The sequence below is a fragment of the Leuresthes tenuis genome, unplaced genomic scaffold (assembly GCF_036924035.1).
Source record: "Leuresthes tenuis unplaced genomic scaffold, fLeuTen1.0.hap1 SCAF_8, whole genome shotgun sequence".
Classification (NCBI taxonomy): Eukaryota; Metazoa; Chordata; class Actinopteri; order Atheriniformes; family Atherinopsidae; genus Leuresthes; species Leuresthes tenuis.
In genome coordinates this window covers 4475839-4498026 of record NW_027325362.1, presented here as the reverse complement: position 1 = coordinate 4498026, position 22188 = coordinate 4475839, and the positions used below count along the sequence as shown (strand labels likewise).

At 41.9% G+C, this 22188-nt stretch overlaps 1 protein-coding gene across 2 annotated transcripts in view; it reads right to left on the bottom strand.

The window, feature by feature from the left end:
• Positions 1 to 22188, bottom strand: part of itsn1 (intersectin 1 (SH3 domain protein)) — a 55879-nt gene that overhangs the window by 27312 nt on the left and 6379 nt on the right. For both annotated transcript variants that reach the window (XM_072390546.1, XM_072390547.1), the window contains exons 3-17: positions 20909 to 21001; positions 20410 to 20473; positions 19956 to 20116; positions 19427 to 19609; positions 19212 to 19290; positions 19016 to 19116; positions 18865 to 18928; positions 18638 to 18775; positions 18259 to 18353; positions 16906 to 17045; positions 16590 to 16712; positions 16138 to 16287; positions 15329 to 15469; positions 8154 to 8241; positions 7830 to 7969 (exon numbers count right to left, since the gene is read on the bottom strand). In XM_072390546.1, coding sequence (XP_072246647.1) covers positions 7830 to 7969; positions 8154 to 8241; positions 15329 to 15469; positions 16138 to 16287; positions 16590 to 16712; positions 16906 to 17045; positions 18259 to 18353; positions 18638 to 18775; positions 18865 to 18928; positions 19016 to 19116; positions 19212 to 19290; positions 19427 to 19609; positions 19956 to 20116; positions 20410 to 20473; positions 20909 to 21001 — 1760 coding nt within the window. The remainder of the gene's footprint in view (positions 1 to 7829; positions 7970 to 8153; positions 8242 to 15328; positions 15470 to 16137; positions 16288 to 16589; positions 16713 to 16905; positions 17046 to 18258; positions 18354 to 18637; positions 18776 to 18864; positions 18929 to 19015; positions 19117 to 19211; positions 19291 to 19426; positions 19610 to 19955; positions 20117 to 20409; positions 20474 to 20908; positions 21002 to 22188) is intronic.

Sequence of the window (22188 nt, the reverse complement as noted above, 5' to 3'; positions counted from 1 at the left end):
GCAAGCTCCGCCCCTCACACTGAGCCACTGCAGCCAAACGTTCTTGCTTTTAATCACAAAACTGGTTGGTGTTGTGAGAAAAGATGGATTAGATCATTAAAACTATCTTTAAATTAGTATCCAGCTGCTTTGCTGAGTGAATCTGTATGTTTTTATGACCCTTTTATATCTTTCTGCGCACCATAAATGGCACACAGAAGAAGAATGCTGTTTATAAAGGTGAGGAAGAAGAAGAAAGTGGAGGAATCAGTGGTTATGGATGCTGTCTGAGCATGTGTTTGAGAAATGGAATGAAATGAAAGCAGAGGCAACAGAGTGAGAAACTACCGAAAACATGAAGAGATTAAGTGAGTTCAGGGTAAGCGAAGGCAGAAACCTTCAAATAAAGCCCTGCTGAGGCTTCTCTCGAATGGAAATTAGTGATGAAAAACAAAGGTTCTTCAGAGTTACACCGAAGTTGCTTGTTTTCCCTCCGAGAGGCAACATGACTTCCTAATAGATGCAATTTGTTGCCAGATAGTGGCTGAGTGGCCAGCTTGACTGCTGGAGGTCAGAAATTGTTCATTTAAATGTCTTTAGACAAGACTGACGGCTCTGTAAAGACCTTTTATTTAATCATTTAAACTAATTCCTGGGCCTAAGGAAGCATGTTCTGAACAAGGCTATAAAAGGTAAATCGATCACAGAAAAGGACCTTCGTAGAAAACGAGGTGGAGACATTTTTCATGTTGAGGAGCCAGTTTAGCATTTTATTTCAAACACAGAAGAGATTTCAGAAAGTAAATAGAATAACTTGTTTGTCTCCATGACTGCTTTATCTACGACTTTAATTCCCACTTTATGACCACGCAGTGCACCAGAAGGTGTATTTGACTCCACCTTTGGCTGACTTTACTGTTAGCGTGAGCAGCAAAACGCTGCAGCCGGGTCACACATTTAGACTGTTTTAGACCTGCGATGTGGTGATGCTCTGCAGCAACAGTGAAAGCTGGAAGATTTCTAACCAATCTGTTGTTTCAAGACCAATGTTCTCCAGACCAAAGTGGAGCAACGCGCAGCTCGTGTTTCCAGCTGGTCAACGCAACAGTTTAACACCACACCAGCAGCTCCTAAAAACTCAAAAAAAGGATCTATATACAAACCTGGCCCCTCATAACTCTACCTGCCAGCAGATGACTCTCTTTAGCAATCAAAATCGGGACCTTTTGAGATAGTAGGTGGTGAAATACGGATTAAAAGAAGATTTTACTTGTGTCTTAAAAGTTCTTAGGACTTCCATTTATCTTTTCATATCTGAAGTGATCATTTCAATCTGCGTTTGCCGCTGTTCCTTTGTTTCATCTTCCATTTTTCACCACTATGAAAACTATGAGTGGCCCATAAGTGAGGAGAAATGTGCTGACAAAAGACGATCTCAGTGTAAACCCAATGGCTGCAGCAAAAAAAAGCACCAAAAAGCTGTTTTAGATTTTTACTTTAAGTATGAAGTGATGTCATCGGCGCAGACTAAGTCCAAATAACGCAGGGCGCTGGTTGTGGCGAAGGGGCGGAGCTTGCACAAGGCACTCACTGTGTTTGGGTTACAGGGGTAAACAAATAAATAAATAAATAAAAGGCAGAAGGGATGTGGGTGGAGGGGGTGCAGTAGTGGAGAGGGCAGTTCTGTGTAGTCATGACAACCAGCTGCGCCATTAGAAAACACACTCTTGTTACTATAACAACACAGGGCAGCTGCCGTGTTTCAGCCAAACAACCGTGATGTGAGGAAACCTTGAGAGACAAGCAAACCAATCAGAGAGAGAAGGGACTTTGGACAGTGGGGTCAAACTACAACTCTGCAGAGAAAGAAAACTCCAAATCGCCTGAAACAGGAAGAGGAGGAGATACGGGACGACACAGACACGCACATTCGCTCACATGAAGTCTGCTTTATGAGCAGATTAGCCTGGTACTCCTCTGCTAGCTTCTACTTGTCTGGCTGAAACATCACTGGGCCGTGTACAGGCTGAGGCATTACAGTACACAGCAGTAACCAAGTAAAAGTAGCCAAGCACAGAAAAGGCATCTAGTGATGGGGTACACCTGCTAACCTGGCCTACGGTGTTAGCTACGGGAGCACAGCTAGCCAGCTGGATAAGTAGTGAGCTAACACCAGCTGAGAAGAGGAAGAGGCGGGGCGCTAAAAGATGAAGAAAAAAAGAGGATGAGAAGTTTTAGGGCTGAATTCAGAAAGACTGAGAGGCCAAGAAAAAGGAGGAAGATCAAAAGAGAAGAGAGAAAGACATAAAGAACGGGTGATAGGAAGGCTGGGCTGTTGCTTGGACCTTTATAATGTAGTCTAGCCGAGCCAGACACACTCTGACGGCTGACACACACTCCTGCAGCTGTTCCAGGTGCTGAAACACACACATATATATATATATATATATACACAACAACACACACACAAGGTGCAGTAGACACACACACCCACACACACACACACGGTTGATGTTTTAGTCCATATTTACACACTTTGACCAGTCATGGTATAAAGTGAACCTGTTTGTCTCTGTAAGACATCCGATTTAACCATGGAGAGTCTTTAAAAACCAGCTTGTATATATGCTGCATGCACCATGCAAAATGACCTCATGTCAGAATATCCGTCACATCAGCGGTTAAGTCTCATGTGCACATTTAAATGTTACCACACACATGTGCACTTCATATTTACTTGTAAGAACTTCTTTCATGCTGTTTTTCAAGCAGCTAAAAATATGTTTCAGTGCAGAGAGTGACATCATTCAGAGAGATTAAGCAGTAAATACACACGAGTCGTGTAAGGAGTGGCTCTGCTGACTCACTGTCATCAGTACTGTGGTGTAACAACTGCAGGTGGAGTCAGTGTTAAAGTTTCTTATTGTATGCCATGAACAGAGCAATGAGCCCGCATGGAGAAACTTAGTTACCTCCAGTGGATGTTTAGAAAGACGTTGAAGGAGTATTTCTTTTATTCTTTATCTAAACACAGTCATGTGAAAAAGAAGGCTTATCCTCTTTTAATCCCAAGGTTTTCCATCATACTGCAAGTCTTGACCCCATATTTCTTTAGATTTTGCCACCAATGAGCCACACTTTCTTCTCCTGGTCTTACAAAAGTTCTCGAGGCTTTCTGAAGGTCTATCAAATGGCTGCTTTTTCACTCATTTTCAGCTCAGTCCTTGTACCTGATGTTTTTTGTTTGTTAAAGCACTCAGCACTGACTTAGGAGTCATTCTAACATTAAAAAAGGCACTTAACATAAGGTGAACTAGTGCTTTATAGCAGCCTGTCACAAAGACACATCATCTGTTCCCATTTCTTTAGCTGCATCTATGAAAAACAGCAAAGAAAACACAGTTTGACAGACAGAAAAAAGGATTTCTGCAGAAACAAGGTGATTCCCAAAGAGCTATTAGCTGAAAACTTGGCATATCTCAGCATGGTGTGCAGTGTGTCCTTAAAACATTTGAGGAAACTGGACAAGTGGAGGACAAAAGAAGAAGTGTCAGGCCTAAAAAACAATCTACAGCAGATGAACAGGATCTGAAAGTGATGTCCTTAAGAAAGAGGAAAAAATCCAGCTGTGACCTGACAGGACCTGAGAGATGCATCTGGACCTTCAGCTGATCCATCTACTGTTGGCCCAAGCCTCATCAGAAATGGTCTCCATGGAAGGGTGGCTGTCAAGAAGCCATTCTTAAGGAAGGGAAACAGGGAGAAAAGGCTGATCTATGCCAAATGACACAAGAAGTGGACTGAAAATCAGTGGCAACAGGTCTTATGGAGGGATGAATCCTCCCCAGAGCCCGGACCTCAACATTATCGAAGCAGTGTGGGATCATCTGACAGAGAACGGAACAAAAGGCAGCCCACATCCAAAGAAGAGCTTTGGGATGTCCTTCAAGAAGCCTGGAGAACTATTCCTGAAGACTTCTTAAAGAAATGACAGAAAGCTTGTCTCAGAGGGTTCAGGCTGTGTTGGAGAATAAAGGAGCTCAGACCAGATATTCACTTTAAAGCTGCCTAGAATTGTACAAACTCTGTTTTTGCCTATTTATTTCCTGCTTTCCTGGAAATATATAAAGAAATTAGGGGTGGATCGAGACTTTTACACAGTCCTGTACAAAAAGACTGTTCTTTCTTTTTCACATGACTGTAAATAACTTTAAATATATTCATATTATCTTTGTTAGTAGCTTGAGTTTGTTCACTTGGTCACAAATGCTGAGTTGCACTGACAGAGCATTTGTTCAGGATTAGCGAGGAGATGTTACTGTCTCTGACATGTGAGACCAGAACACACAGATCAGTGGAATCAGTGTGTGTGTGCTCCACATACAGCATTACAGTGAGACCTCTATGGCTGCAACACGTCGATCTGCCTGCTGGGGGCAGCAGAGTGCAGGACACGGGTTAAAGCAAAATATCACCACACAGCAAGCTTCTCACAAGGCTGGTTCATAAGTGTCAAAGGTGTCAAAGTCGTCTGAAGCGATAAGAGGGAAGTCAGTGTTTTTCTTTTGAGCAATTTTCAAACATTTAGACAGATCTGAGTGCAGGTCCAATTCAAATGTAAGAAGTGCTTTTGCTCCAGGTCTGCCATTTATGGCACAAATTGATAGCGTCTTATTTGAAAATGTACATCCCAGCTACAGTACCACCCCAGTCCAGCAGTGGCAGTGTGCTCTACCTGTCTCCCTCTCTCTTCCTCCTCAAGCTGGCGTCGCAGGGCTTCTATCCTGGCACAGTGGTTGGCATAGAACTCACACAGAGACTGGCATGGGAGCAAAAGGCCAGTGTAGGAGATAAATAAAAAGGAGTAGAAAATATAGAAGGAGGGGTTTATTATGTGGATTAAACAAAGAATAACACAGGGAGAAAATGAATGTGAGAAATGCAGGTTGAGGAGGCAGGAAAAGAATATCGACAAGGACAGTGAGCAGCAGAGGAAGGGCAAAACAAGCGTTGCAGACGAAGAGTCCCAGTGGGTACAGAGGACAGATGAGACACAGCAGTGTGACGAGATAAGAATTCAGGGACAGGAAGTGGTGTTGAGAGGAGGGTGGAGGGAAGTCAAACATTGTTCACATCTCTGTTTTGTAAATTATACGACTGACGTGGCTGAAAAAGGCAGAAACTGTTATCATGCAGCCGGTTGTGCTTGTGGCTCTGTTTTCCCTTTCACTGGGTAATCATTTCTATACTAAATAAAACCAAGAGCAAACTTGATTAGATTAGCTATCAGGAAATGAGTTTATTGTGTGGCCTCTGCTTTTCTCCCTGCCTCCTTGTCCTTGTTATTCTCCTCTCCTTGTTGAAGCTGATTCTGCCCTCTTTCACTCGTCTCATTGTCCTGGATTAATAACACAAACAAACATGAGACAAAAAGTGCTCTCGGAAACTAAGCTCTGAACAAGCTGTGAAGGAACAAAGTCCTTTCTTGGCTAAACCTTCTGGGAAGCTACTGCCTGGCAGCTGTGCACAGCTCCTTATCTCCAAAAACAAAGCCATCAAACAGTCGCTGTAACACACCAACACACACACACACACACATTGATGCAGAACTCGGATATAAACATTAAAACTTTCAACATGTCAGTAAACTGCTGAGCTGTGAGAATGGTTGCTATGGAGAATGAACAGGACACGATTTAAGAAGTCATTTTGGAAAACAGGCTGTTTAGTTCATCGGATCAGTTAGCATAACACAGCTTATTCTTTATGTCACATGAAGATAAAAAAACTCTGTTTCTTTGTTATCATTAGAGATGCACCAATGGAAATGCTGCTGTCTGATTCCCATATTTATTTTCCAGTGACAGCTTATTGTGCCGTCTTGTGATTATCTGGATCAGGATCAATGTTTCAGGAAACCATTCGAGTTAAACATGTGTTGAATGTCCCTTCAGGTTTAAATCAGGTGGGAAACAATAAACAGACAAAAACAGGACATCTTCCGGTTCTCTGGCTCAACGAACAGCCTGGGAAACAGTCACAGCTTCCATCTGAGGTTCTGATCTGATTCACAAATGTTCATTAATAAGGAGACGTTGAAGGAAACAAAAGGACGAACTTTTAAAGGCACAAGTGAATCACCCTCTCAGTTAAGAGATAGCTTATGAAGGCACCGTGGCCTCTGAACGTGAACAGGGTGAGGATTAGAAACTCTATCGCAGCTTGCATTGACAACCATCTCCTTCCTTGTTCAGCCTTAGAAATAGCTAACGTGGCGTCTTGAAGGTATTTTATCCACACGCTCTTCAATGAGAACAAAACCAAAGCCGTGGAATGATTTTAGACACCAGGTCGGACAGCTCGACCGTGTGATGTGCGCCTCAGATTCTTAGATGCCACAGTGGACTTTATGGTAGATAAAACGGCAGATTTTAGCCTCTCGGATGACTGATTATATGACTGACACCACCAACCAATCATGACTGATTATACTGATTATACTCATTGAACGTATCAGGAGAAGTGATTCATAAAATACTGACATCTGTATGAATTCACTCTAAGGATGCCAGAGAAGAAGCCCTACGTAGCACTGCGTATAGACAAAGAAGTGCTGGATGAATGTTTCTGTGACTGTGGCTTTAGGAGCTGGGTACAAATTTTAGTTGGTAGAGGTTTTCACAAAAATAACTGTAATGAATGACTAAATAAAACAAGCTGTCTGTCTTCAGGCGTGACGGAACCGTTGTGAGAGTCTCACACACAGTGCAGGTTATTCCTGACACATCAATCTGCTTGCTCAATATTTAGAGGCTACTCGTGTCAAACCAGTCTAGCGAGGTGGTATAATAATGAGATTCTTGAGATTATGCCCGGAAATGGCTGCACATAATAAAAATCAGTGTGAGGATCTTTTTGTACCCAGACCTACATGTAGTCACACTGCTGGTAATCAGCTCGGGGGGGTGTCTCCCCACTCTGGATATGTGCGTTTTAATGTAGAAAGGGAAAAGTCTTCTGAATTTTATCCAACAGCTTATTCTTAAAGGATGTAGCATGTTTCTATTATTCTATCAAAGGTAACGTTAGGTTTTAAATCTGTTGGAAACTGCAGTATCTCTGCCCCCCGGGGGGCTCCAGGGCAGTTTCAACGAGAAAACAATGAGAAAACAGCAAATCTCATCTATTTCTGACTTTTAGGGGGGGGATTGGCTTTCAAAACGTCAACAGGATCAGGTTTTAGAGGAAAAAGTCTCTGTTTCTGGCGATATAACCTCTCCATTCAGCTGACAGCTCCTTCTATAGCTATAGATATATATATATCTATGATATATATATACGACTCTGTGGCCGTTCACTGGTCATTGCTGGTCAAGCTAAAAACTGATGGATCAATTGGTGCATCTCTAGCTACTTTACATGGGATTAAGTGTTAGTTGTGTATTTTAATCTTACTGTCAGTTAAGTATTAGGTATGAAATTGAGCGTTTCATTGAAGAATCTTTAGAAAAAGCTTGTTTTGTGAAGATCTAAGCACTCAAAATGTGCTTTCCTGGCAAAACATAATGCTAGTATTACATTACGTACATTGCACTGCCTATCGCCAGACAGACTATAAATACAGATGTGTTCGTAATGACTTCCAAGGTTAAATAAAGATTCAATTACCTACAAATAAAAAAGTTTAGCAACATATACGAGGACAAATCAAGAGCAGGTCTATCTCACGCTTAACAGGCACGGGGTTTTGAATCTGATTAATAACGGGCATCGATTCTGTTCATTAGTCCATCGGGTACAGCCACGACTTTACTCTCATGTTGTCGGTTATTCATTTGATGCTTAATTACCTTCAGTTGTGTGTTAAAGGCGTCTATTTCCAGCAGTTTGGCCCTGGTCTCCCTCTCCACAGCATCAAGCTGCTCTCTGAGCTGCTGTCTGCTGCTCTCTTTCTGCTCGATAGCCTTCTGCAGAGATGACAGACTGTCGCCTGAACAACACAGAGCGCACGACACTGCATCAGTTTGGTCCGACGTACTCAGGCCAAAGTTTACGATAGCATCAAACCGCAAGGCCGATAACTCCGATAACTCCCACCCAAGATCAATCTCATCCCGATAAGAAGACGCATGTGCACGTCATCAGAGTGCATGTGCGGTGCATGCTGTACTCACGGTGCAGGCTGTTCTGTTGGACCTGCTTCAGCTGGTCATTCAGACTCTGTTTATCAGGAATTAGCCTCCCCAACCACTGCTGAGAGTCCTGTGCACAAACAGAGAAGCAGCAGAATCGTCACTACTCGTTTTTACTTAAAGAAGCAGCAGAATCGTCACTACTCGTTTTTACTTAAAGAAGCAGCAGAATCGTCACTACTCGTTTTTACTAAAAGAAGCAGCAGAACCGTCACTACTCGTTTTTACTAAAAGAAGCAGCAGAATCGTCACTACTCGTTTTTACTTAAAGAAGCAGCAGAATCGTCACTACTCGTTTTTACTTAAAGAAGCAGCAGAATCGTCACTACTCGTTTTTACTTAAAGAAGCAGCAGAATCGTCACTACTCGTTTTTATTGAAAGAAGCAGCAGAACCGTCACTACTCGTTTTTACTTAAAGAAGCAGCAGAATCGTCACTACTCGTTTTTACTTAAAGAAGCAGCAGAATCGTCACTACTCGTTTTTACTAAAAGAAGCAGCAGAACCGTCACTACTCGTTTTTACTAAAAGAAGCAGCAGAATCGTCACTACTCGTTTTTACTTAAAGAAGCAGCAGAATCGTCACTACTCGTTTTCACTAAAAGAAGCAGCAGAACCGTCACTACTCGTTTTTACTTAAAGAAGCAGCAGAATCGTCACTACTCGTTTTTATTGAAAGAAGCAGCAGAACCGTCACTACTCGTTTTTATTTAAAGAAGCAGCAGAATCGTCACTACTCGTTTTTACTTAAAGAAGCAGCAGAACCGTCACTACTCGTTTTTACTAAAAGAAGCAGCAGAATCGTCACTACTCGTTTTTACGTAAAGAAGCAGCAGAATCGTAACTACTCGTTTTTACTGAAATAAGCAGCTGAATCGTCACAACTCGTTTTTACTGAAAGAAGCAGCTGAATCGTCACTACTCGTTTTTATTTAAAGAAGCAGCAGAATCGTCACTACTCGTTTTTACTAAAAGAAGCAGCAGAATCGTCACTACTCGTTTTTACTTAAAGAAGCAGCAGAATCGTCACTACTCGTTTTTACGTAAAGAAGCAGCAGAATCGTCACTACTCGTTTTTACTGAAAGAAGCAGCTGAATCGTCACAACTCGTTTTCACTAAAAGGAGCAGCAGAATCGTCACAACTCGTTTTTACTGAAAGAAGCAGCTGAATCGTCACTACTCGTTTTTACTAAAAGAAGCAGCAGAATCGTCACTACTCGTTTTTACTGAAAGAAGCAGCTGAATCGTCACTACTCGTTTTTACTAAAAGAAGCAGCTGAATCGTCACAACTCGTTTTTACTGAAAGAAGCAGCTGAATCGTCACTACTCGTTTTTACTAAAAGAAGCAGCAGAATCGTCACTACTCGTTTTTACTTAAAGAAGCAGCAGAATCATCACTACTCGTTTTTACTAAAAGAAGCAGCAGAATCGTCACTACTCGTTTTTACTAAAAGAAGCAGCAGAATCGTCACTACTCGTTTTTACGTAAAGAAGCAGCAGAATCGTCACTACTCGTTTTTACTTAAAGAAGCAGCAGAATCGTCACTACTCGTTTTTACTTAAAGAAGCAGCAGAATCGTCACTACTCGTTTTCACTAAAAGAAGCAGCTGAATCGTCACTACTCGTTTTTACTAAAAGAAGCAGCAGAACCGTCACTACTCGTTTTTACTAAAAGAAGCAGCAGAATCGTCACTACTCGTTTTTACTAAAAGAAGCAGCAGAACCGTCACTACTCGTTTTTATTTAAAGAAGCAGCAGAATCGTCACTACTCGTTTTTACTTAAAGAAGCAGCAGAACCGTCACTACTCGTTTTTACTAAAAGAAGCAGCAGAATCGTCACTACTCGTTTTTACGTAAAGAAGCAGCAGAATCGTAACTACTCGTTTTTACTGAAAGAAGCAGCTGAATCGTCACAACTCGTTTTTACTGAAAGAAGCAGCTGAATCGTCACTACTCGTTTTTATTTAAAGAAGCAGCAGAATCGTCACTACTCGTTTTTACTAAAAGAAGCAGCGGAATCGTCACTACTCGTTTTTACTTAAAGAAGCAGCAGAATCGTCACTACTCGTTTTTACGTAAAGAAGCAGCAGAATCGTCACTACTCGTTTTTACTGAAAGAAGCAGCTGAATCGTCACAACTCGTTTTCACTAAAAGAAGCAGCAGAATCGTCACTACTCGTTTTTACTGAAAGAAGCAGCTGAATCGTCACTACTCGTTTTTACTAAAAGAAGCAGCAGAATCGTCACTACTCGTTTTTACTGAAAGAAGCAGCTGAATCGTCACTACTCGTTTTTACTAAAAGAAGCAGCTGAATCGTCACAACTCGTTTTTACTGAAAGAAGCAGCTGAATCGTCACTACTCGTTTTTACTAAAAGAAGCAGCAGAATCGTCACTACTCGTTTTTACTTAAAGAAGCAGCAGAATCATCACTACTCGTTTTTACTCAAAGAAGCAGCAGAATCGTCACTACTCGTTTTTACTAAAAGAAGCAGCAGAATCGTCACTACTCGTTTTTACGTAAAGAAGCAGCAGAATCGTCACTACTCGTTTTTACTTAAAGAAGCAGCAGAATCGTCACTACTCGTTTTTACTAAAAGAAGCAGCAGAATCGTCACTACTCGTTTTTACTAAAAGAAGCAGCAGAATCGTCACTACTCATTTTTACGTAAAGAAGCAGCAGAATCGTCACTACTCGTTTTTACTAAAAGAAGCAGCAGAATCGTCACTACTCCTTTTTACTTAAAGAAGCAGCAGAATCGTCACTACTCGTTTTTACTTAAAGAAGCAGCAGAATCGTCACTACTCGTTTTTACTAAAAGAAGCAGCAGAATCGTCACTACTCGTTTTTACTTAAAGAAGCAGCAGAATCGTCACTACTCGTTTTTACTAAAAGAAGCAGCAGAATCGTCACTACTCGTTTTTACTAAAAGAAGCAGCAGAACCGTCACTACTCGTTTTTACTTAAAGAAGCAGCAGAATCGTCACTACTCGTTTTTACTTAAAGAAGCAGCAGAATCGTCACTACTCGTTTTTACTAAAAGAAGCAGCTGAATCGTCACTACTCGTTTTTACTTAAAGAAGCAGCAGAATCGTCACTACTCGTTTTTACTTAAAGAAGCAGCAGAATCGTCACTACTCGTTTTTACTAAAAGAAGCAGCAGAATCGTCACTACTCGCTTTTACTAAAAGAAGCAGCAGAATCGTCACTACTCGTTTTTACTTAAAGAAGCAGCAGAATCGTCACTACTCGTTTTTACTAAAAGAAGCAGCAGAATCGTCACTACTCGTTTTTACTAAAAGAAGCAGCAGAATCGTCACTACTCGTTTTTACTAAAAGAAGCAGCAGAATCGTCACTACTCGTTTTTATTTAAAGAAGCAGCAGAATCGTCACTACTCGTTTTTACTTAAAGAAGCAGCAGAATCGTCCCTACTCGTTTTTACTAAAAGAAGCAGCAGAATCGTCACTACTCGTTTTTACTTAAAGAAGCAGCAGAATCGTCACTACTCGTTTTTACTAAAAGAAGCAGCAGAATCGTCACTACTCGTTTTTACTAAAAGAAGCAGCAGAATCGTCACTACTCGTTTTTACTTAAAGAAGCAGCAGAATCGTCACTACTCGTTTTTACTAAAAGAAGCAGCAGAATCGTCACTACTCGTTTTTACTAAAAGAAGCAGCAGAATCGTCACTACTCGTTTTTACTTAAAGAAGCAGCAGAATCGTCACTACTCGTTTTTACTAAAAGAAGCAGCAGAATCGTCACTACTCGTTTTTACTAAAAGAAGCAGCAGAATCGTCACAACTCGTTTTTACTTAAAGAAGCAGCAGAATCGTCACTACTCGTTTTTACATAAAGAAGCAGCAGAATCGTCACTACTCGTTTTTACTTAAAGAAGCAGCAGAATCGTCACTACTCGTTTTTACTAAAAGAAGCAGCAGAATCGTCACTACTCGTTTTTACTAAAAGAAGCAGCAGAACCGTCACTACTCATTTTTACTAAAAGAAGCAGCAGAACCGTCACTACTCGTTTTTACTAAAAGAAGCAGCAGAACCGTCACTACTCGTTTTTACTCAAAGAAGCAGCAGAACCGTCACTACTCGTTTTTACTAAAAGAAGCAGCAGAATCGTCACTACTCGTTTTTACTTAAAGAAGCAGCAGAATCGTCACTACTCGTTTTTACGTAAAGAAGCAGCAGAATCGTCACTACTCGTTTTTACTAAAAGAAGCAGCAGAATCGTCACTACTCCTTTTTACTTAAAGAAGCAGCAGAATCGTCACTACTCGTTTTTACTTAAAGAAGCAGCAGAATCGTCACTACTCGTTTTTACTAAAAGAAGCAGCAGAATCGTCACTACTCGTTTTTACTTAAAGAAGCAGCAGAATCGTCACTACTCGTTTTTACTAAAAGAAGCAGCAGAATCGTCACTACTCGTTTTTACTAAAAGAAGCAGCAGAACCGTCACTACTCGTTTTTACTTAAAGAAGCAGCAGAATCGTCACTACTCGTTTTTACTTAAAGAAGCAGCAGAATCGTCACTACTCGTTTTTACTAAAAGAAGCAGCTGAATCGTCACTACTCGTTTTTACTTAAAGAAGCAGCAGAATCGTCACTACTCGTTTTTACTAAAAGAAGCAGCAGAATCGTCACTACTCGTTTTTACTAAAAGAAGCAGCAGAATCGTCACTACTCGTTTTTACTAAAAGAAGCAGCAGAATCGTCACTACTCGTTTTTATTTAAAGAAGCAGCAGAATCGTCACTACTCGTTTTTACTTAAAGAAGCAGCAGAATCGTCCCTACTCGTTTTTACTAAAAGAAGCAGCAGAATCGTCACTACTCGTTTTTACTTAAAGAAGCAGCAGAATCGTCCCTACTCGTTTTTACTAAAAGAAGCAGCAGAATCGTCACTACTCGTTTTTACTTAAAGAAGCAGCAGAATCGTCACTACTCGTTTTTACTAAAAGAAGCAGCTGAATCGTCACTACTCGTTTTTACTTAAAGAAGCAGCAGAATCGTCACTACTCGTTTTTACTAAAAGAAGCAGCAGAATCGTCACTACTCGTTTTTACTAAAAGAAGCAGCAGAATCGTCACTACTCGTTTTTACTAAAAGAAGCAGCAGAACCGTCACTACTCGTTTTTACTAAAAGAAGCAGCAGAATCGTCACTACTCGTTTTTACTTAAAGAAGCAGCAGAATCGTCACTACTCGTTTTTACGTAAAGAAGCAGCAGAATCGTCACTACTCGTTTTTACTGAAAGAAGCAGCAGAATCGTCACTACTCCTTTTTACTTAAAGAAGCAGCAGAATCGTCACTACTCGTTTTTACTGAAAGAAGCAGCAGAATCGTCACTACTCGTTTTTACTAAAAGAAGCAGCAGAATCGTCACTACTCGTTTTTACTAAAAGAAGCAGCAGAATCGTCACTACTCGTTTTTACTTAAAGAAGCAGCAGAATCGTCACTACTCGTTTTTACTTAAAGAAGCAGCAGAATCGTCACTACTCGTTTTTACTTAAAGAAGCAGCAGAATCGTCACTACTCGTTTTTACTAAAAGAAGCAGCAGAATCGTCACTACTCGTTTTTACTAAAAGAAGCAGCAGAACCGTCACTACTCGTTTTTACTAAAAGAAGCAGCAGAATCGTCACTACTCGTTTTTACTTAAAGAAGCAGCAGAATCGTCACTACTCGTTTTTACTTAAAGAAGCAGCAGAATCGTCACTACTCGTTTTTACTTAAAGAAGCAGCAGAATCGTCACTACTCGTTTTTACTAAAAGAAGCAGCAGAATCGTCACTACTCGTTTTTACTTAAAGAAGCAGCAGAACCGTCACTACTCGTTTCTACGTAAAGAAGCAGCAGAATCGTCACTACTCGTTTTTACTTAAAGAAGCAGCAGAATCGTCACTACTCGTTTTTACTAAAAGAAGCAGCAGAATCGTCACTACTCGTTTTTACTTAAAGAAGCAGCAGAACCGTCACTACTCGTTTTTACTAAAAGAAGCAGCAGAATCGTCACTACTCGTTTTTACTAAAAGAAGCAGCAGAATCGTCACTACTCGTTTTTACTTAAAGAAGCAGCAGAATCGTCACTACTCGTTTTTACTTAAAGAAGCAGCTGAATCGTCACTACTCGTTTTTACTTAAAGAAGCAGCAGAACCGTCACTACTCGTTTTTACTAAAAGAAGCAGCAGAATCATCACTACTCGTTTTTACTTAAAGAAGCAGCAGAATCGTCACTACTCGTTTTTACTTAAAGAAGCAGCAGAATCGTCACTACTCGTTTTTACTTAAAGAAGCAGCAGAATCGTCACTACTCGTTTTTACTTAAAGAAGCAGCAGAATCGTCACTACTCGTTTTTACTTAAAGAAGCAGCAGAATCGTCACTACTCGTTTTTCCTTAAAGAAGCAGCAGAATCGTCACTACTCGTTTTTACTTAAAGAAGCAGCAGAATCGTCACTACTCGTTTTTACTAAAAGAAGCAGCAGAACCGTCACTACTCGTTTTCACTAAAAGAAGCAGCAGAATCGTCACTACTCGTTTTTACTAAAAGAAGCAGCAGAATCGTCACTACTCGTTTTTACTAAAAGAAGCAGCAGAATCGTCACTACTCGTTTTTACTTAAAGAAGCAGCAGAACCGTCACTACTCGTTTTTACTAAAAGAAGCAGCAGAACCGTCACTACTCGTTTTTACTAAAAGAAGCAGCAGAATCGTCACTACTCGTTTTCACTAAAAGAAGCAGCTGAATCGTCACTACTCGTTTTTACTTAAAGAAGCAGCAGAACCGTCACTACTCGTTTTTACTAAAAGAAGCAGCAGAACCGTCACTACTCGTTTTTACTAAAAGAAGCAGCAGAATCGTCACTACTCGTTTTCACTAAAAGAAGCAGCTGAATCGTCACTACTCGTTTTTACTTAAAGAAGCAGCAGAACCGTCACTACTCGTTTTTACTAAAAGAAGCAGCAGAATCGTCACTACTCGTTTTTACTAAAAGAAGCAGCAGAATCGTCACTACTCGTTTTTACTAAAAGAAGCAGCAGAACCGTCACTACTCGTTTTTACTAAAAGAAGCAGCTGAATCAGCTGAATCAGCTGAATCAGCGTGACGCGTGTCTGCCTGCAGATGTTCGTGGACGTTCTGCATACCTGCAGCTGCTGCTGGAGCAGTGTGATCTCAGCTATGCGCGTCTCTCTGGTTTGGTTGGTCTGCTCCACCTCCCTCCGCTGAGCCGACAGACGAAACCGAACATCCTTCAGTTTACCCTCCAGTTGGGTCTTCTTGTCATTCTGGAAAACGGGACACAGACGTTAGAATATGTAAAATATAACCTACAGATGCCAAAACATGGAGAGGCGAAGTCATGACATCACGTGCAGGCTGGTTGCTCTGCAGTTGTTTCTGTCACTCAACATAGTCGGTGTTTCTTAAGTTTTCTACTCCAACGCATCCACTGTAACATGTGCAATAAGAATATGAACTGTTTGTTGTGTTAATAAAGCAGAACATCGACAAATCTGAGCACAGAACTACAACTACTGCAGTGCATGGCCTGAGTCATTGTAACTGCAGCTCATCAATGCTCTGGTCTAACGTCTTAATTTATAGGTGCAATCGGTGAAGTTTCTCCTAAAGGGTTCAATTCTCTGTCTGAATGAGCCAATGCAACCTCTGACTATACTTGGACACAACTTGAGGGGTCAGTTTGACTGCAGCACAGGATGCTGCTGCTTTATCTGTCTTTGTTTATGGTCGCCGGCTGACCCACTGACCATGTTAATCTCTTTGTCGGATTTTCCTCAGCAGCTTATTCCAGTTTGCTTTGGCAACATCTAATACTGCGTGTCTGCTGTGGAGATGGAAGATATTCAGTCTGACTCAGTTTTACTGATGAGAACACGTTGACCGTGTTATGGCACGTTGGATTTCGTGACGAGACGTGGATTTTTTTAATTACCAGAGCCTCCAGTTCGAACTCCAGGGTTTTCTTCCTGGCCTTGAGCAGCACTATACTCTCCTGCTCTCTGTTTCTTTGAGTCAGAAGCTCCTGGCGACGCTGCCGCTCCCACTCCAACTGTCGCTGGCGCTCTAATTCCCGTTTAGCAGCCTGGAACACAAGTTAAGCACAAAAGGTTTTATTTCATTTCACAACATTTCAGACTTACACAATAGGTGTAGAGATTACAACATACTGCAGTCAGATATTACACAGCTGCTGCAGGGTGTAAATCAGGCTCTTTACTGTAAACACTGAGATTAAAAAAGGATGGCGGTGATGAAGTGTGAGAGGCTCCGAAGACATCCACAGCAGACGTAATTACAAGTCTGCAGCAGCTAAACTTCTGCCCAACCACAGCTCTTCATTTCAAATTCAGATACCTGCTAACCACCGCTCTCCTCTCTGATTACCTCTCTCCTCTCTATCTCCTTGCGTCTCTCTTCTTCTCGCTGCCTTTCCAGCTCTCTCTGTTTCTCAAGTTGTTTTTCAAGTTCATGCTGTCGTCTCCTTTCGTGCTCCAGACGCTCGCGCTCCTGAAACACACGCGCACGAAAATGAGCTGGCAAAACAAACAAGTTTTTATTTGTTCCACCAGGTTTGAACACAACTTATGGACTGAGGAGACTGTGGCTGTTACTGCGAAGGCTGAATATTTTATGGCTCATGGCAACGCCACACACCATGACCTGGTCACATTTGGAATGCACACAGTATGGAAATGAGGACCTTTCTCTCCTGTTCCTCCCTCTCCAGCGCTGCCAGCCTCTCCTGCTCTTTCCTCTGCTGCTCCTGCAGAGCCTGACGTCTCTTCTCCAACTCCAGGTTTCCTCGCTCAAAGTTCTCTCTCTTCTTGTCCTCAAACGTCACTGCGGTCACACAAAGAGCTCAAAAGTTCAAACAACACATCACGGCCACAACTGATGATTTGTAAAATCTTAAAAAGGGAAAAAGGGAGCGAGAGTTTCCTTTTTAAGCGCTAATCAAGAGAAAACTAATGCAAAGAAACACTATCCTGCTTTATCTTTGCACGTGCCGAGTTCATCAGCAACTTAAAGATTTCACAAAAGAAGCAGCTTTTTAATGTTACGTAGACAGCTGACAGTTCCAAAAAGCTTACATCTCGCTGAGACAGAAGCTTTAGTTATGAATCCTGAAGTTAAATGAGATAAGCCTATTGTACACAGTACCTAAAGTATACAGGAACAGCGCCACTCCTCAGAAATGCAACAACAGACGGATTTTCATTTACAAAACTGATCTTTTGAAACACTGCAGTAAAATCTGAATCATGTTTCCATAAACTGTTTTGTGAAGAAATAAGGCTGCATTGAGTCGCCAGAGGGCGGAAATACATGTTCTGTTGTTAGTCTGTGTAATTCAGTAGAAGAAGTAGTTGTTCTAATGGGTAAATAAATCTAAACAAGGGGAAAAACAACACCTGTGGTGGACATCCACAAAAGGAAGAAAAAGAAAGCTCTTCTTCAGGAGTAACTTTCATCTCTGGGGACGGCTGGGATATTTGACCTGTGAGTTTATCGTTTGCCACGTCAGACCAGAAGGAGCCTGGAACAACCTTTTTCCAGGTTATTGTTCTAAAAGAGGCAAAAACCACCTCAAGTGTTTGACGAAATATTCTTGTTTTATTTCCATTTGCTTTTTCTTGTTCACGTCTTCTCAATGCAAATCAAAAACAGCAAAGGAAACCCAGCTGGTGACTGATCTGCACAAAGATGGTTGGTCGCTGTTGTTTATGCAAAGATATCGCTTCTGCTAAAACAGAAACACCCTCCTGTTTTCATAGATCCATGTAAAACTAAATCAGCTTAAAAGACATGCGCACCATCTCCACCAGCATCTTTTCACAGGAATTCATAGACTGTGCTATCCACATACCCATAAAATTTAAATGACACCCAATAACTTTTATTTCAGAACACAGAGAAACTCTAACACTGCCTGACCGTGTTATCCACTTCGGTTTGCTCGGTCTTCATGTCCAAACACACGATAACAGCTGAAGTAAGACCGAGTCCCTGTTTGAACAGTCACACACAGACTGAATTTAAAAAATAAAATCACCTGGTAGTTTCTTGTCTTGGTTGCTCTCAGCCTCCTCTTCCACCTCCTCGTGGACGCTCTTTTGGTCCGACTGAACACTGTCGCTTCGCACACGTCTGAAACACACAGCGATGGAACAAACAATCAAACACACCCCCACTTTTATTGCTGTGACTTAGTTTGTTGGATCTAAAATCTTAAAATAAGCAATTTAATATCAGTCATGACAGATTAAAACCATTATATCCATGCAACACTGACTAATGTAGAAAACCTCCTTTACTTCACACCTGCTGTTAAAATTATTCTACATTAAGCATTCGTGGCTGCTTTTATATAACAATGCACGTATCCAAGCTACTGCCGTGGGCTAGTTGAGGAGGTATTCAGCAGTATTTACCTGAACGTGGGTGGGAGGTAATCAGGTGGTAACACAGGAGGCAGCGGCAACCCTGACATAGCCATATCTATGAGGTGCATAGCCAAGATGAACTCCTCAGCCGTTAGTTTTCCATCCTGGTCGATGTCTGATAGACTCCTTATGGGGAAAATCATTTAACACATTTAAAATTTGATAGATTAATTGCTTTGTTGCATTAAAAAACAGCTGAATTATAATGCACTGACCATATTGTGGCCAGCTGACCCTGAGGAAGACTGGACTGCATCAGGATGGTGCGAGCCTGGGGACCTGAACAACAGAAACACTCTTAAAACTGTGGCAAAAATCACAGAAATATGACCGCAAACAATAACATGTTCGTGTCAGTCCAAGTACCAGTGAGGTGTCCACTCATCATCTTGTCATGGGAGTTGAACAGCTGCCGGTACTTGAGCCTGGAGGACTGAGGTACGGCCCAATCAGGGGGAGGCAGAGCACTGCGATAAAAAACAGAAAAAGACACAAACAGCCCATGAGAAAGGATGCAACGGCATTTTTATCTGGTAAAACTGCACAGAACCCTTTGACGCACCCAGCAGCATCAAACGAGGACACCTTCTGCAGCTTGGCGCTGGAACGATTAAAGGATGCGGATTTGTTGACAGCGGCGGCTGCAGGAAACAAAAAAGAGAACATTTTAGGCTGAGGTCAACTACTCTGCTTCATCTCAACGTATTTAACGAGCTCCAACTTTGCAAAACAGTCATTTGCCACATCTGAAGACTCTGCTTTGTGTTGGTATCTTACCTGGGTGGGAGAAGCCTGGGATGGGCGGCATCATGGCTGTTGGAGGAGCTCCGTTGGCGATAGGCTGCGGAAGGGGAGGTGGTACGGACGATACGAGAGGGGGAGACACTCCCACAGGAAGAGGAGGCAGGGGGAGCGGGGGCACTGACAGAGGAGCTGGCATGGGGCCCATGGGGGGCATACCTGAGGAGAAACGCACACAGTGCAGACTGAATCCCAACAATGACAGTAAATGTGGTGCAGAACAACAGCACCAGTCTGAAGGAGAAACTATTGCTGCTGGATTTGCCTTCAAGGCTTTAACAGGCAGCGGATGCTGCTGAGCAACCAAACATTTACTATATAACAGAAAAATAAGGACCTTCCCAAACAGGCCTGCAGGGTTTCATCACTGCCTTTTTGTTTTCTATTTGAGTCAATGAGCCGCTAAAGTCTATCAACACCACAGAGGAATGATCACTTCAAAATGGAACCAAACAAAAGCAGGTCGATGACCTCACATTCAAAGTTCACTCTGAGTCAGTCTTACCAAAGCCGGTTTGTGTGGGTAAAGGCAGAGGAGGCTGCTTCATACTGGGAGGAAGGGCGGGGGGCAGAGGGTGGCCCTGCAGTTTCAGTTTGATGAGTTTCATGGCGATGGAAAACTCGTGGATATCCATCCTGCCATCACTGTTCATGTCAGCCAGAGCCCTGCAGGTTAAGAGAATGTAATCAGATTACTATCAAAAAAATCAGTTAATATCTAATCACCTCATCTCCGCTATTTGATCTACAATCACCCAGTCATCTTTATTTCTAATAAGATGCATGTTTATACATAAACTAATGTTGTTAATCATAATTATCGGTACAAGCCCTAATTGTCAACTGAACAATCCTGATTGTAAAACGCTTAAGTGTAAATCTATTGTTCTGGGCCAATGAAATGGCTGCTTATCTGTCAGGGTGTGTCCTGGAGGTTCATTTAAGGCTAAGTGACTCACCATATTTGGGCCAGGATGGGTGGGGGTAGCCCTGATTGAAGGAAAAAGTTTCTGGCCTGGTCACCTGACAGACGAACAGAGGCGAGACGTGAGGTAACAGCACACTTTGAAAAATAAAACATAAACTGTGATTAATCTGGCTTTATTCAGAGCAAATACTGGAATAAATAAACAATGTATGGTGCAGCTCAGCTTCTTCACAGCTGATCTGAGGGCACCATCAGCAGGGATTGTGTTGACTGACTCAGTTTAACTTGGAAGGCACCAAATCACATCATGCAGTTAAAGGCTTGGCTGTAATTTACAATGTTTTCTCCCTAATGAAGTCCAGTTTCCTGTTTCATCGGGCACTGAGGACATTTGACACCTGGACAGCAAGTTCCCCACAGTTCCCCACAGTGAGACATGTGACACGGGGCTCATCGAAGCCCTTTATCTCGCCTTACTAATGTACTGTGCAGGTTTTTGCGGTTTGGAGATCGGGGAGACGGATCGTTACCTGTGATGTAACCCCCAGCAGTCGGAGAGAGGCTGTGAAACTGCTGATCATGTTTGGCTCTCTCATCCACGGAGATCAGAAACACATCTGGACCTGACACACCCACATAAAAATCCAACACACACACACACACACACGTATACAGTCACAACCGTGAAGGCCGAGACAAAGCCAGACACAGACAAGAATGCGTTAGTCATCAGTTTCAGTTCTCGTTGGAAGGTTACTACAGACTGACGACAGAGTCACAGACTGCACAAGTCAATTTAACAGATTAATCATTCGCTGAATATGAAGATTTGTGATCAGATGCTTCATCTAACAATGCTGCAGAATATGGGATATACTCAATCAAAATTGGTCGCTTATGAGAAAGGTTTAAATTAAAAAAACATCTTCACTATAACAGCCTTAAGAGCCAGTAATACACTGACCCCAGTCAGCTTTATGCACCCGACAGTGGCTTTACTCAACAATTACTCAGCCTATTAGTGCTCTGCTGTTGGGAAGTTTCCACTTTGTTGCCGTGTTGGTGACCACATAAATTAGACGCTACATTAGAGATAGGCAGGCGCGCAGCCACTTTTGATTTACAGTTGAATTAATCACGCCGACTCATTTTCAAATGCAAGAAAAACTATGACTGACAGAAAGGATTTCCTTCCTCTCTTTTGGTTAACTACGGCTGCTTTCTCAGCTCTTTGCACCCTGGATGTTTCTGCCAGAAAGCTAAGAGCTAATCACAACAAACGGCTATTAATTCAGTCTCATATTTGTGAGGTTACACTGTTCAACGGCTGCTCTGAGGTGCGTCTCTGATGAAAGCCAGAGGCAAGCCTGAACTACGCTCTCTGTAACCATTACAAAATCTGTTTATAGTCTGACAAATCTCACACTGTGTTTTAGAAACATTGACTTATTCTGCCTTTGTCTCCATCTGTTTGTCGTTCTGATGGGAATCTGTCTGCTTCACTTTCCCAACAGTTTGGCAGTTATATGCTTGCAAAGGTGCTGTATCAACTCATATGTCCTCAGGTATGTTTTTTCAATTCATTTGCACAAAAAAAGAATGGAGATTACTTATTTTGGTGGGTACTTTTGAAAGGACGGTGGAGCCGTATGCTGCTGCTTTTCTCAAATATTTTAAGCTGCATTTCAGACAAAAGCGCCTGGTATTTCCATTCCAGGAACTTAATTAAACTTAAAAGATTCCTCAGACTGCAACTGTCAGCGTTTCCACTGTGCTCCACGGTCCTAAAAAGATGACTTTGAAAAAAATA